The 15,208-nt window shown below is 42.9% G+C and overlaps 1 protein-coding gene across 12 annotated transcripts in view; it reads left to right on the plus strand.

Moving 5' to 3' along the window:
• Window positions 1-15,208, plus strand: part of EPHA5 (EPH receptor A5) — a 206,152-nt gene that overhangs the window by 163,307 nt on the left and 27,637 nt on the right. For 9 of the 12 annotated variants that reach the window (XM_071556045.1, XM_071556046.1, XM_071556052.1 and 6 more), the window contains 2 exons: window positions 7,514-7,579; window positions 14,104-14,171. In XM_071556045.1, the coding sequence (XP_071412146.1) occupies window positions 7,514-7,579; window positions 14,104-14,171 (134 nt within the window). The remainder of the gene's footprint in view (window positions 1-7,513; window positions 7,580-14,103; window positions 14,172-15,208) is intronic. The other 3 variants (XM_071556049.1, XM_071556050.1, XM_071556056.1) reach the window with 1 other exon arrangement.

Below are 15,208 nucleotides of genomic sequence, written 5' to 3' on the forward strand. Positions count from 1 at the left end.
TTTGAGTTTCTGTGACTTTCAAAGCCCATCTAGTATGTTGAGTGACTTGGGAGAACAGCAAAATAAACCCCAGAAACCCAGAAAGATGACATACAATTTGAAATTAAACAAAGCAAAACAAAGAAATTGCTCTGGTTTGGAAGAAGCAGAGATGCCACTGAGATGTGCCACTCATGCTGCTTTGCCTTGGATATGGATTCAAGACAATTTGTGGAGTGACACTCCCGCTGTGACACAGCAGGGACAAGAAACACATTCCAAGTCATGGGATAATCCCTTTCTGAATCTGTTAACCTGTTTCTCAAAGATACTTCCTGTATCTCTGAAGTGGTTATGTTGTTCCAGTGCCTGCTTCCAAGGGGGTAAATTTTCTTTCCTAATTCTTTCCTGTAGTTACTTTTTGAAAAACAACTATTTTAAACACCAGGTGGAATCATCACTGCTTGCCGCACAAAGCAAAGCCCAGGCTGTCTTGTCTTCCAGTGTAAGAGAGCAGCTACTGCTCAGCAGCAGAGCTAAGGAGAAAAACCCTCTTGCCCTGCAGCACTGAGGATGTAACTTGGCCAGCTCCTGCAAATAGTCTACTCTTCACTGGTTTCATGCTGCTCTCAGGCTCCCTGGGAGGCCCTGGACACCTTAGAATTAGGATATTCCTCCCTAGGATGCTGTATGGCATCTCTTTGCACCTATTCTCCCAAGTCCTGCGCTGCAGCAAGCAGAGGCTTGAGAGGCTCGAGAGCAGTTCTGCAGTGCAAAGTGGATGTCATCCTGCTCTTGGCAGCTCTGAAAGTAGTTTCTAGTCATAGGGCTCAGGAGTTTTTTGGGGTCTGCAGGCTTGTTATTTTCTGCTAGGCTCCCAAAGGCAGAAGGACACCTCTTCTCCTTTTTGTTGCTTTCAAGTATCTGCAGTTTTCTCACTTGTGAATGAATATAAGTAACAGCTTGGCATTTTCCATTGGCAGCGGGCCCTAAACCAAAGGTCAGTTGAACAGTAGTCATGGTGGCATTTCCACATGCCAGCGTCCATCTGTGGAAATGCACTTTGTGGTCTGAAGCTGCAGGTTCCTGGGAATTTGAAACTAAATGTGCTTTGCCCTAAACAATTAAGCTGCATTTCAGAGGTGATTTACTTGCAGATGCTCCAGAAAACTCTTCCTGTAAATAACATGTCCTCTGACCAAGGTCATAAATGCCAAGCAAAATAGCTGATCACTTTTTTAAGTTATCCTGCTCCTTGCATCAAGGGCATATTAATAATATAACAATTGGGATTACAAATCAAAGAGATTCACTAAATCAGACTATAGTTGGCTCAGCAAAAAAAAAAGAAGTGGATTGAAAATCTATTATTAAACTGCTACAAGTATTGAATTCAAGAACATGGAGTTGTTACTATCTTTGTTTTGTTAGGATTATGTGTTCTCAAAAGTGCAGTGCATTTTACAGATAGAGCAAAGCTATAAATTTTGCTTGAATTAGATGTTGGTTGCCATTATTGTTCCTGATTGAAGTATATATTAAACTAAAGTTCTTACTGACTTGTATTTTACGGTCTGTATCAGACAATCCAGTCACAAAGATCTTTCTGCTCCATCTCACAGGAGCACTAAGGTGCCTCAATTGTTGTTGTGTAGCATCAGTCTCTTGCTCCCTGCAAACTGAGTTGGGCAGCCAGGTTTTCAGCACTGTAGGAAGGAGACCGACAGCTCCAGAGCAGTTTCTCCTCTTTTGTCCTTCAAACCAAGCTCTGTTTGCAAAACTGACAGGGTCTTAGGGTGACTGTCAAGAGACTTCTGGTCCCTCCAGTTCCCCAAGCTTTTGAACTTCGTATCACTAAACAAAAGCATGGGCTTTTACAGATTAAAGTGGGGGGTGGTATTAGGTCAATGCTGTGCAAGTTTGCAAAAGCTGCTCAAAATAGCTAAGAAGTGTACTGTGAATTTGCATTTATAGTCAGCAACCCATCATGGAAGAGCTTTTCATAGAACTTAAGAAAAAAAAAAGTTGAAGGAACAAAAACTGCCCCTCTCCCTGTGTCATGTATATATAGAAAAGTCTTTCTGGCAAGGAACTAGCATTTGAAAGACAAAGCAAAGACAAATCTTGCCACCTGGGTATTGGCAATTAGAGGCTTCTGCACCAGAGTATCCATCCTTGACCTTAGCTGATTTAGACTTTTAAATAGCAGCGCCTGTGGTGGCAGAGGGCTACTTTCAGGACACAAATACGTGCATCTTGTTAAAAAGTGATTTTCAGGGAATAGAGAGGGAGAAAGATTGTGATGTGTATTGTAGGTCCTGAGACAATGTTTTCTGTGATGTGGAAGGTCAAGATGGATGAATTTTGCCACAACCTCCCCCCTCTATTTTCCAAGCTGTGTCAGGACTTAAAATAGTTTGCTTTTTCAATATTTCCGTAGGAAACAGGCAACAGTCTATTGATAATGGTTTTCATAGAGAATTTTTCCAGCATGAGTCACAATTTTTGTTAGTTGGGACTTTTAAAAGGATTTTTATCTCTGTGTTCTTTCCTGCTCTTCCTTCTTCCTGCAGGACATTGTCTCCTGTGATTTATAGTCACTTTATGGTGCTGCCTGCTGCCAAATATTCCCCACGATTCACCTGACAAGAGGAAGGATTTTGTTGAGGAAGCTGTGCCTCTGCCAAGTCAAAATTCCCATCCACCGAGAGCAGGCAGGGTCTAGTCCTGCTTCTGTTCGGGTCAGGCTTTTTACTAGCTCTGTCATGTTAATGGTCTCTTTGCTGGTACATTTTCCCAACCAGGAGTGTTCACAGCATTGGTATCCAGTGCCGCTGTCTGAAAGCAGAGTGCTCCAGTGCACCCTTCTGCACAGCATGATGCCTTCCTAGGGCCAGTGTGGAAATCTGCTGCCCATAATACCCATCTCTAACATCCTGCCAAGATCAGCTTGCCAAATTTGGCTACTTCAACACGTTATTCCTCTTTAATTCTAAACACCTTCTGGCCTAGTACAAATTCGCCAGGCTCTGCAAGCTGGTCTATGCTCTGCAGTTTCGAGGCAGTTACGGACCCAGGCTAATCTGCCTTCAGATGACTTCAGTCTGGACAGGAGGTGAGAGTTGAGCAAATCTGTAATTAAGCTCCAAGCCCATGAGGCATTGCACTTGAAAGCATTATTCCTGAGTTGGTCTGGCAGCAGCCAGGGGAATGGGGTAGGAGGACTGTCACAAACAGATAAGTGGCTGGCATAAGCTTTGTCTGAGCCGGGAAAACATGGGATAGCACAGCAGTAAGTGACAAAAATATCCTCACCTTCACACAGGTGATGTATTTGATGGCATTGTGCAAGTCCTGTTTCCACTTGGAGAAGGGAACTGGGCTGCCCTTCAAGCTGAAAGTGATAGCTGTTTGAGGCTCCTATGAGTATGTGGTGTTTAAAGATGGAGTTTACAGTGTCTTCTCTTAGCTGTGGAGTGAGTAGAGAATGAAGAAGAAAGTCACACTCTTGTTCTTCTGCACTTCTGAATATGTGGATGTTTCACTTTGCTTTGAATGCTAGAAATATGAAGCATGACCTGTCCTGGGGGTTCACCATGTTACGGCACTTGGCCCCTTACCTAGAAAAAAGGTTATCTGTACTTGTTTATGTCTTAGACACAGAAACATAAAATGTCAGAGGTCTTTCCAAATGCATTTCCTTTCCCTGAAGACATTGCTTTCTTTCCCCATAGTGATTGCATCGATATCTGCTTCGACTTCTGCATTCTTGAGAACATGCAGAGACATGCTCTAATGTGTGAAGTAGGACAGCTCAAAAGGGAAGACCAGATGACTCCTTAAACATTCGTATAATTCTGGACAAAATGGAAATATATTCCTAGCAGGTCATAGTGTGTAATGCTGCTTCTCTGATGTTTAGAGCGAGCCTGTTGACTCATAAAGTGCTAGGTGTAGTACTGGCCTTCTGACCTAGAGATGCTGGAAGCAATCGTTGCCCTCATTCAAGGCTGTTTGTAGGATTAGAAAAATCATCCCAGGCACCCTCAAGTATTTCAGTCTCTAATTGCAAACCTCTGAAGAACATCCTATTAGAACAGCTTGTTAAAAGCAATAAACAAGACTCTCATTTATCATGATTCTAAGACTTCAACTTATAACTCTTAAAAGCCACAGCTATATATGGTAGAGCTTCTCTGAATTCTATCTATCAACTGAAAATGTAGTTTAATTCCGAATACTCTCTGAGTCATCTGCAGACCTGTGGTAAATTAATTACATTAATTGCAAGCACAGTTGTTTGGGCCCATAATATATACACATTTCATTAATAAAGAATGTAGCCCAGGGTTTGAAACAATGCCGAGTTTGTTGATAAATCCTCCTAGCACAGGTTTGTTAAAGTTTGCTCCCTGGACAGTTGGGTTTGCAAATCACATAGACATTGCAGGGGTCACCTTAGCTAGAGCTGTAGGAGTGTTGTCTTCATGTGCGTGAGATAACTGAAAGCAGTAGAGTTGGGCTAGACAAGAAGCAGGGCAGTGCCAGCAGCTCACGGAGGTCCTGGAGGTGTCACTATAGCTCCAGGCTCCTCTACATTTTCTCTGCTCATCTGCAGCCCTTTTCTTGAAGCCAGGGCTCAAAACAGGTGTCACACCTTCTTCCAAGCATGCTTGGCATTTGGAGGTGGTGTCACCTCAGCACTAAGGCAGTTAAATGCCTCCCTGACATCCGATCTCATCAGATCTCGGGAGCAAAGCAGGGTCAGCCCCAGTTAGTACTTGGATGGGAGACCTCCTGGGAATACTGGGGGCTGTAGGTTCTAGTGCTGAGGACTTCACTGTCACCATCCAAGCTCGCTCGGCCGTGGCAGTTGAACCTCAGGAGTTAAAGGGTGGGGCCAGTTCTGCGCACGCTGTGCCACCTAAAACATCCACTGCGCAGGCTGGAAGGGCACACGCACGTGGGGAGAGGCCTGCCCAAATCTTCGTTCATGAAGCCTGGCCATACATATACATACACACATATACACCTCAGCACCTTGATCTTTCCCAGCAAAGGGGATTTAACACTGCGTTTTCTCGATAACTTTTACTCTTCAACAGGTATGTCATCTGTTACCCTGCAGCAGAGCACAGGGGCTCCTGGCCAGGAGCATCCCTCAGAAGCTCTCCTCATAGTCTGCTGGTTGATTCAGTGAGCTTAGAGGGGACCTTGCAGATAAATGTGATGTATACAGTGCTTGGTTCCATTTTGACTGCTCCCTGATGCAGGTCAGCTTGCTGGCTAAAGATCTTAAAACTCTGGAGAGGTCCAAATGTATTTCAGTAGACAGCAGTCTGTTATCCACAGCATTTGATCTTGTCTGGAAAGGTTTTGCTTTTATCTCCTCAGTCTCTAGACTAAGAAAGCCCTGCATGAAGTGGGGTGATGGGGAACTTGGCCCCTCCTCAATGCGATGCCCACAAGATGTATGATGGGTTTGCTGGAGTTTAACATCAGTTTTATTTGCCTCAGGTTTTTTATATGCTGAGTTTATCTACCAAGTCAAGCCATTCTTTTAACATGAGCAGTAAAAAATCTTCCTTTGTCCTAACTGTTGAGGCCAATTCATAGGTTCACTTACCTTTCCTAGCACTCCGTGGACTGGAAAGTGAATTTTGTTGTCTGCTGATACAGTTTAGTTTGTTTCTAAGTGCTTTAGATTTCCCCTAATGTTGAAAATCAGAGTATCTTGATCACAAGAGCATAGCTGATGGGTATGCAGGAGCAAGGCTGTATTGAGGCACATTTCCCTTGCACTTGAGTGTTTCTTCCTCCTCATAAAGAGTGAGATCTGAAGCATTCTGCATTCAGTGCAGGGAACTGATTTTGTCTCAGAGCAGCCCAGTTACTGATGAGGTGCTCAAAGAGTTTTCTTTGTTTAAGAAAATAGCAAGATCTTTTCATTTCAAGGAATTTGTCAGTTTTCAGGTTAATTTAACTGTTGTTTTAAAAACTTTTACTTTGAGTGCTGAATGGTGTGGGAGTATGAGAAGGTCTGGTGGCAGCAACCATGAGAAAATGCCTGGGGGAAAACAGCCTCCTATCTAAAACATAAGCTAAAGTATCACAGCCAAAGTGATCTTATGGAGATGCACCAGTTCCCTGCACTCAAATCCTGCAAGGTTAGAAGAAGAAAATTACAAAATTGACTCAAAATACATAGTGCTTGGGTTCTCTTTGTGTGTCTTTGGTTTTGGGCCTCTGGTGTTAACCTCATGTTAACTTGGATCAATCAATGGTTTAGAGAAGGCTGACCTGCTTCTATATTAGTATAACTGCAAAAGCTGGGGCATTATGAAAATAGAAAGTACTGTCAATTATAGTAAGAAATATTGGCATTGCTGTTTAGAAAATGTTAGCAAGTTGTTTTGCTGATGCAAAAGGAGCTTAGAAGCCATTCTTCACCAGTTCTAATTTAAGTAAGCACATAATCCAGTATATAATTCTGTAAATCATTGCATGTCTGAAGTTATTTTGCATCATGCTTTAAGGCACTGCAGTTGCTGAATGTTAATTCTGTCTAAAGAAGCTATTTTAATGTATTTAGGCATTGTAAGTTATACTGTATAAAATTATAATGTGCACAGAATTTTGTCCAAGAACGACATGTTACGATGATTGAAAAAGAAATTATGATTGAGATCTTCAGCTGATTTTAACTGGAATATGTCTGCACCATTGGGCTCCTGCTTGCACTGAAGTCCTTCCTATTGTTTTTTCTGCACTATGTTCTTTTCCAAGGTGAATTATCTTAATAGATTTGGTAACAAAAAAAATGTCTGTGCATATTTTCTGGCAAGGATGAAGGGCAACTACTGAGGTGCAGCCAGCCTTGGGTTACGAACTGATGCCAGGTGAACCCATAGTCTGATTAGACTACAGTGATGGCCAAGCAGCCTTCAAAGGCAAGCTGTGGATGCATGCATGCAGTGCCTTTCCCCTCACCATATTTGAGTTTATTTAAGCTGAATGCTCTCAAATTACTCACAAGGTGTCCTGCTTCTGTAGATACCTAATGTGCGTCCAAAGCTTCACTGATACAAGGAGATGCAGGGTTCTGTGAGTTGACTATGTGCATAAGGGTCTGCAAAGGCAGGGCTTGTATTCATCTAGTGCTTTTCTTTTTCCAAAGGAAATTGTAATTGTACCACATGCAAGCTTGTGGGTAAAAAAAGTCACTTTGCCTGCTTCAAGGCAGGTGCTTAAGTTTAAGCACATGGGTGGCCCCATTAATCCTGACAGTGGTATTCAAGTCCAGGAAGCAGATGGTTAATTGCTTTACAGGATCAGGATCTATACACTCTCCCCAAGGCATTTTTCCTCAACGATAGCAACATGCCATGAAATTCTTGCAGCCCAGGATGTTAAGGTCCAAATAATAGTTGCAATAAGAAGGAAGAAGTGCATATAAAAATGTTGCAAATGTATTTGCACCTTGCCAGGGCAGTGGGATTATTCCTTATCCTGGGCCTTTTTGTTTGCTTTTCAGTTGCTGCGATCATGGCTGTGGGTGGGCTTCTTCTCTTCGTGCTGTTGCCTATCCGAGCCTAACATGGTCAGTGTTCCCACCCGTGCTGGCTCCTACTTCATGTCCTTTGTCCATGTTTTCTGTGCACAGTCTGCCTGTCCCTTTCTTGTATTGGCCTGGAAATCACTTTCTCATCTGATCTCTGTACTCAGCTTGTCTATCTCAACAACTGGAAATAGCGTGATGTGAAGCAGGGTGTGTCTCCAGCAAGAACAAGGGTCCAAGGGGAAAAAAAGTCATTATGTTATGCCATTATCAATCCACCACACCAGGTGTCTAATAAAACATCACGTATGCTGGACACTCATCAAGTTCTGCTTCTTGTCATCCAAAGGGGATGGGGGAGGTAATTTGCCCCCAGAGAGGAGGCGTGGGGTAGGTGGGAGTTGAAAGGTATTTAGTGGCATGTAATATGCATGTCAGTGGAATGAACTGTATGTCATCGACATACATGTCAATGTATGACATACGCAGCAATGACATGGTGCTGCTTGCCAGTGATATGCTCCAGCAGTATTGGACATATCTCTGTGGGCATCAAGAGGTCCGTGTCCGCACTGCATGCTGTCCTGTTCTGCCATCTGGGCTGCCTCACCGGTTTCTGCTCTCTTGTATTCTCCCTTTTTTCTAACTAATTAAAGGAGGGGTGATTTTAATTTCTCTTGGTTTGACTGGATGCAAGTTGAGTTGCTTCCTAAAGGGAATCTGGTTTAGGCCTCTGAACTGACTGTAATCTGTGCAGAGATCTTCCTAAATGTTGTAAGAGACTCATGAAATCACCATCCCCATCAAGTAGCTGCTTGAGACCATAGAAGCTATGAGACACCCCACATGTGGTGTTAAACTGGGGAGGTTTTCCAGCACAGTTCGTGAAAGGTGTGAAACTCTCCTGTGTTTTCTGGGGGATGCTGAGGCTTTGCATAGTGGTGGCTGGGTCATGGTGGAGTTCTTGCTGCAGGGCATGGCAGTCTCTAAGATGGACCGTATGTGGGTCCTCTAGTTCTGTATTTTTGCTTTGACAGAGGCCTGCCTAAACCAGGGAGAAGTTTGTGAAAGCAAATACCAAAGGTCCTAAAACAGAAGGGGATTTGTGCGGTATTTTCCTGATGGAGCACTTTTAAATTGGTTTTTGTGACTTTTCAGTTCTTAAGAGCAGAGTTAGCAAGGAAGGATGGTCAACTCTGTGTGCCTGCCAAATGTTGTTCTTGTATGTGAGCCACTATTTTGGCAATGATTGTGCTGAAAAAAATCTCCTGGTACTTCTGTTGTCTGTCATGCCTGTGCCACCAGGGCATGAGCAGTCCCTCATGGCAAGTCATGTTTCAAATATCCTCAGCAAGACCCCCAAGCTGACTGTGACAGCAATGGAAAATACTTCTCAAGAAGACCAGGAATGCACTGGATGGCTCCAAAGAAGAGAGACGCATAAGGAAAACTTGGTTGACCTGGAAAAGACCTTCTGCAAGTTTCCTCCTAAACACTGGAGAGACTAATGCGGCAGCATGCTGGCAGGGGGAAATGGGAAAAGTTACTTCAAGGCACAGATGCCATTGGCTGTGCTATGGGAAGACATGACAACCTCTTTAGAGAGATTTATGGAGATCACTTCAGAGGGAGCTTCCTGCAAGAAGGGAAAACGGTATCTAGTTTAAATTATTTTTAATTGTTCTGGTGGTGATTTAGGAAAGCGGGGAGTCATTCAGTGAGAAGGCAGGGAAGGACTAAAGGCTAAAAATACCACTGCTAGTTTTGTGCAACTTCCTTTGTAAGGCATCCGGGTTAATCAGAGGTCAATGACAGGGTCACACTGTGTAGAGGTGGACAGCAGTGCTGGGAAAGCAGCTAAGAAGATTGTAAGCCTGCAGCCCATAGGAAGGGCATCTGCCCTGGTTCCTCTCAGGCCAGACATCGAGTGTATCTTTGCACTGAGCTCAAGGTCTTAGCTTGTCATCACCAGAACTTTTACTGCTCTTTTGATCTCATGTGGGAGAATAGTGAACAGAAAAATGGGAAGCAACTTCCAGTGTAAAAACTGTTAATTTTACACCAGTCCCTCAAGTGTTCCCTGGTTTTGTGTTATTAAATTTAGTTCTAGGATGGCAAGCAGCAAAGACAAATGCTGAACATGGACCAACATCACTAGTGGTAGACTTTTGCTTCTGGCTGTCAGTATCAGTATTGTTTATCAAGGATAAAGCTATTTACTGGACAAGTTATTGTCTTCACATGTGAGCTGAGGCAACAGGATCTTGGCCAGATGGACGCATTCATGTTTGTTTGTTCCTCTGCTTGGAAAATGGTCCTGCCCTGCAACACGTATGCAGCTCTATTGCTTTAACATCTTAGAACAAATAGTCTGAGATGATCACTAACCCCTTGTAAACAACAACCTTGCCATCCTTGCAAACCTCCTGTAAAAAGGCGGCTTGAAATGGGTTGGATGCATTCCTCAAAGCTGATTTATTGTACAGGATGTACTTTTTAGTGAAGATCACAAACGCAAAAAGCAAGTGATGTTTGGTCTGTGCTTCAGAGAAGCACACATACTTTGTTGATCTCATATTTAAGAGATTAAATATGTGTATAAATCTCTGTGGGACTGGGATAGGAGATTGCATGCTCTTTGACTGGACTGACTGCAGTTAGCAAGGTGAAGTCCCTTTCCTCATTGGGTTTGTCTAAATGCTGTCCCCACGTGTATTTCCAGTAATGCCTTGCCTGTGTGCTGAAATGCTTTGGCCTATGCCTGTAAAACAAGTATGTAAAGATTCTTCCACATCACCACTTTGGGCTTGTATGTCCAAGGTCCACATTCACAGTCTGTTGACTGTGTCTTGCCTGGCATTCTGTGGTTTTCAAGGGGATACCTCAGGTGGCCAAGGGGCAACACAGCAAGGGCATCTTGAAGCACAGGACAGACTCAAAGAATCTCCATCAGTTCAGGGAGAGCAGGTGTCTTCCTGCCTCACTTCTTGAAGGATTTTTCTCCATGAATTGGCTTCTGCCATGAAAGGTAGTGGGCATTGGTTTCCCACCTGGATTCTTCATCTTTCTACCTGTCCATTTTATATTTTATGAACCTATATAAGAATCATTTTACAACTTCACTTTTATGATCTGCTCCATAAATATTTTACAAGCTGCCTGCCAATCTGCAAGTAGTTTTTTAAATAAGACATGATGCCTTAAGAATATTTAAAGTCTCAATTCTTTTTTTTCTGATACCTTTATTGAAAAACACAGATCCGTGCAAGAAAGACATCGGCTTTCTAGACAGAAACTGGGACAAATCCACAACATTGAGATTCAGGCATGCTGCTGAATTATGTTACCTTTTGGCTGAGTGTCTCCAGCTCAGTGGGAGATGAAACGAGTGTCAAGATCTTTATGTTTTTGCTGTGCATGATATTGAAAAGATATAGGAAATCTATGGTTTGTACAATGATAATAAGCTAGAGAATGAATCTTCTGTCAAGGCTTTTGACTCACAATTTTTCCAGTAAATATTAAGAGCAAATGTACATGCAGAAACGGATTATTTCACAAACAATTGGGATCTTTTTCTTCTCTCAAAATACACTGCAAAGCCATGATATTTAGATTCTTTGATCTGCCAGTAAGATTCACAAAGTGAATCAGGACTGTTAACCTGAAATTTCAGATTTTTATGGGATTTAGTTGGGGAAGAAAGAATTAACAACGGCTTCTGTGTGTTATTTAAAACATCTGAAGGTCAAGAAGGGGGAAAGTGAAGTTTAGTGTGTACATGGCATGTTTCTGTGGGTAGTTTAAGAAAGTGAGTGTTCAAAGGGCACAAGTGATTGCAACAGGTAGGTTTTGCAGCAAGTGACACCCAACTGTTGCTTGACAGTCACAGTCTACTAGCTGCCATTTCACTTTGATGTGTCTTGTCAAGGTTTGTTTTATGGATGCTTTGAGGGTCCCAGAGCCTGATTTCATATGCTAATGGGATTTGTTGCTGTATGTGTTACCTGGCTCGAGAGGAGGGTTCACCTGAAGCCAACTGGTTTGTGTTGGCCCTTTCAGTGTGTCCCTGGGCAGTAAAACGTGGACTGTTGTGCATCAAGGTGTGCTTGGATCACTGGATGAAAGGGATGGCATGTTCCCCATTTCTGCTTCCTCCATCTTCATGGTCTAAGAATTGGGATTCATGGTGTAAGAATTGGGAGATGCAGGTCATGAAAAGGATGATTGTAGAAAAGCATCTTTATAGGTGAAGTACTCTAAACCTGAAGAAGAGGTTTGCTTCAAAAGGCAAACAGAAGAAATCTTTGATATGTGCATTTAGTAGAAGTATGAATTGAAATATTTGTGTATTTTTAAACGAAAATTGAGTTATATGCCTTCATCCAGAAAAATTACTTCTGCAGAAAACTTTTGTAACTTGGCAACTTGGAGCAGAAAAAATTGAAGTTGCCAGAAGTGGGACTTAATACCAAGACTCAAATCTCTAGTTTATTCAGTTAAAGGGTGAGGTAGTATGATGAAGAAGAAGAATCCATTTTCACTGAGGGTCTCTGAACACTATAATGTGCTTTGAAATGAGCCTTACTCCCTTGGCCTCTGTGTACCCCTAGTACTTGGTTTTTGAGTTAATGCAGGACCCCATCTCAGGAAATGGCACTGCTGCTACCAGAGCAAGGCTACAAGCACCCATGTGCAGATAACTGAGCTGTGTGTCTGGGCATCTCATTGCCCTTCTTGTGGGTTTTGCATTCAGAATGTGATGGTCTCAACTTGGTTGCTGCTGCTGAAATCATGCCCTGCATGGATAGCCTGGCTGTGCAACCTGTTTACCTCCCTGCCTGTGTCCCTGGACTGCCTGTCAGCTTTTGCCTTGTCTTCTGCACTTCATCTTGACCCTTGTGCCTGCACAACCTTTGCAATGTTTTTCCTTCCTCTCCCCATAGCACAGCTCTCCCTGTCTTCCCAAGGTAAGCTTCCTCTTCCCTGGAGTAGCCACAGAAGATCATTTTGCTTTCCCCCTCCTTAACCCTCTGGCATCCAGCTCTACTGGGTCAGCTCAGCAATGGTGTCTTACCATGTTTGGGCTTTTGTTTGTAATTGTGATCATTTCACAAACAAACTCAGTGCCAAAATCCTATAGCTGAAAGGCTGCTGGACCCCTTGCATCCAGGCAGACAGCAGTTCCCTGTAATAGAACGTCATGCTGAGGTCGTGTTTCATGCAGATGCCTATTACTGGCTCCTTCTAATTGCAGTTTTGTTTCTGCTAATTGTGTGCTCCTCCTTGCTGTGAGTGATGCTGGAGTGCTCACATGCCCCTAGCTCAAAAATCATAGGCAATGGAATGGAAGTCTCCAAGTTTCTCAGCTTTAAGTGACTTCTTAGTAACCTGAGGCTTTATTTGTGGTGCGCCAGCCAGCAATCCCACTGTGTGCTGACTGTCTGTTCCATGTTTTTCACTCTACCAAGCAGTGTCCCTCAGTCTCATGTCTATACAGTTTTCTGTAAGGATGGTCCAGTTCCCATATCTAGTTATCATACCAGATCCTTGGAAAGACTGGCATATACACGTGCATCCTACATACCTCATCCTGTATTTTTAAATGTATATGTGTGTATAGCAATTCTTCTTGGTTATATAGTTAGCCTGTGGCTTCCTATGTTGTTGTCTAAGTGAAGCAGATCTCAGAAATGCCACCAAAGCAGACATGTAATGCCAATGCAAAATCCTTGCCAGGAAAACCAACAAGAAGAATGAGGACAGAGTCAGAGAAGAGCAACCACACACTAATAGTAGGATGCCCTGGGAGAGATGCAACTCCCATATGACTGTGGTTGCAGCTCTGGATGGGATTCAGCAGCATCCTTCCACTGTCTGGTGCGAAGATAGGTCAGGCAGTGACTGCATGTCGTCTTCCATCTTTATTCTGCTGGGCAGAGGGGATTGTATGAATGGCAGCTCCCCTGTCGAAAGAGAGAAGATGTACAGGAAATGCTGTGCAGAGCCAGAAATATGTAGGAGACCCTTGAAGGCAGTCAGGCAACAGGTTTTGATTTGGTTTAAGCCATTATTTTGCATGTGTATAAGGTGTTAATATTCACAGAAGGCTGTTTTCTAAAGTATCAAAATTTAAAGGTCTGTGCAAATGCTCAGTGGATGAAGGAGAGCATGCAAGACATACAACACAGTGCCTGCAAAAGCTCTGCAGTCCAGTAGATCTTGTTTCTGCAATTCTAATATTTCATCCCATTCCCCTTCCATTGTCCTTGCTGTTGTGGCTTTTTTTCCTTCTTTATAATAGCTGCATTAGTTGTAAGGTAGAGTGAAATTGTTCAGAAGCATCTCTGGAGTTTGGAAAATCCAAGGGTCTTGGGCCCTGAATCCCGTTAGGGAAATTGCAAGTAGGTTGATGAGCTAAAATTGGGACACCAGCAATAGAGCCACTAGAGAGGCTGGGTTCATCACTGCTCTGGGTTTTTTTGATTTGTGTGATTTGAAGTAAAGAGAGGAATTCTGCTGTACCAGAGACAAAAATACTCTTCTGTTGTGATTTTTTTTCCTAGGCGATGTGGCTATAGCAAGGCTAAACAAGATCCAGAAGAAGAAAAGATGCATTTTCATAATGGCCACAGTGAGTAAAGAGCAAACATATATATGTAGTTTTGGCTTTCTGTGGCAATGCGACATACAACTGAGACATGGTTTTCTGAAAAAAAAATTGTAGTTTTGCTGATAATTCACAAAAGAGTTGTTTGTTCAGTAGGTCCCCACCTGCCCCTTGCTCTAAGCTTCACAGAGAACTGAACATTTGAACAGCCCTTATATGTGCCGAGCTATTCACACCTGTGCATTTGCAGCATATGTCTCTAGTGAGCCATATTGGTTTGTTCCTCTGTCTTTGCTGTGACCCAAGGTGCTATTAATTTTGCCTGGTTGGCATGTAAGAACTCTACATTTTTGTGGTCTGGATGCATCAGTCCAAAATGCTGGTTTGAAACCCTTGCTTCACCCAAGCCAGCCATGAGGACCAAAGCCCACTGCTACTCTTTACCTTGCATGCCTCTGCAGAGGTGTGAGGAATAACACCTACTTCTTGCTCCTAGGAAGCTTTCAGAAATGCTGTGTCAATGCCATTGCATACAAAAACCCTCTGTGGTGATCCTAGAAAGTAAATCTCATGTTTACTATCAGTCCTCCCATTCGTCCAAAGCCAACGTTTGAAGAGCCTTCCTTCATCAAGTGCTATGAGATCTGGGGATGGGTAACAGTGAGGTGCCTTTTGGGGTGGAAAAGGCAAGCACATCTTGAGTGGAAGTCAAATTTCCATTAGTGCTATGTAATGAAAGCAGCAGGAAGCGAATCAATTAAGAGCCACAGTATAATGTGCTGTCTCATTAGACTGATGAGCAATTCTTCATGTGAGTAGCTTTAATGATTGTCAAAACAAACTTATAATATGGATAATGAAAATACTTTTTCCACGCTCAAGTCCCAGAGAAAAAGCCTGCTATTGATTGTATTTATACTGGTACAACCCGCAGACTTTGTACCGCAAATACGCAGTTCATTTAAATCTCACTAACTCCATCTGAAATAATGTGGTTGATTTATTAGCTAATATATGTAATTGGTAAGGCATAATTTATTTCAGCTCTCCATCATCTCCCT

The sequence above is a fragment of the Pithys albifrons genome, chromosome 5 (assembly GCF_047495875.1).
Source record: "Pithys albifrons albifrons isolate INPA30051 chromosome 5, PitAlb_v1, whole genome shotgun sequence".
NCBI classification, from domain to species: Eukaryota; Metazoa; Chordata; class Aves; order Passeriformes; family Thamnophilidae; genus Pithys; species Pithys albifrons.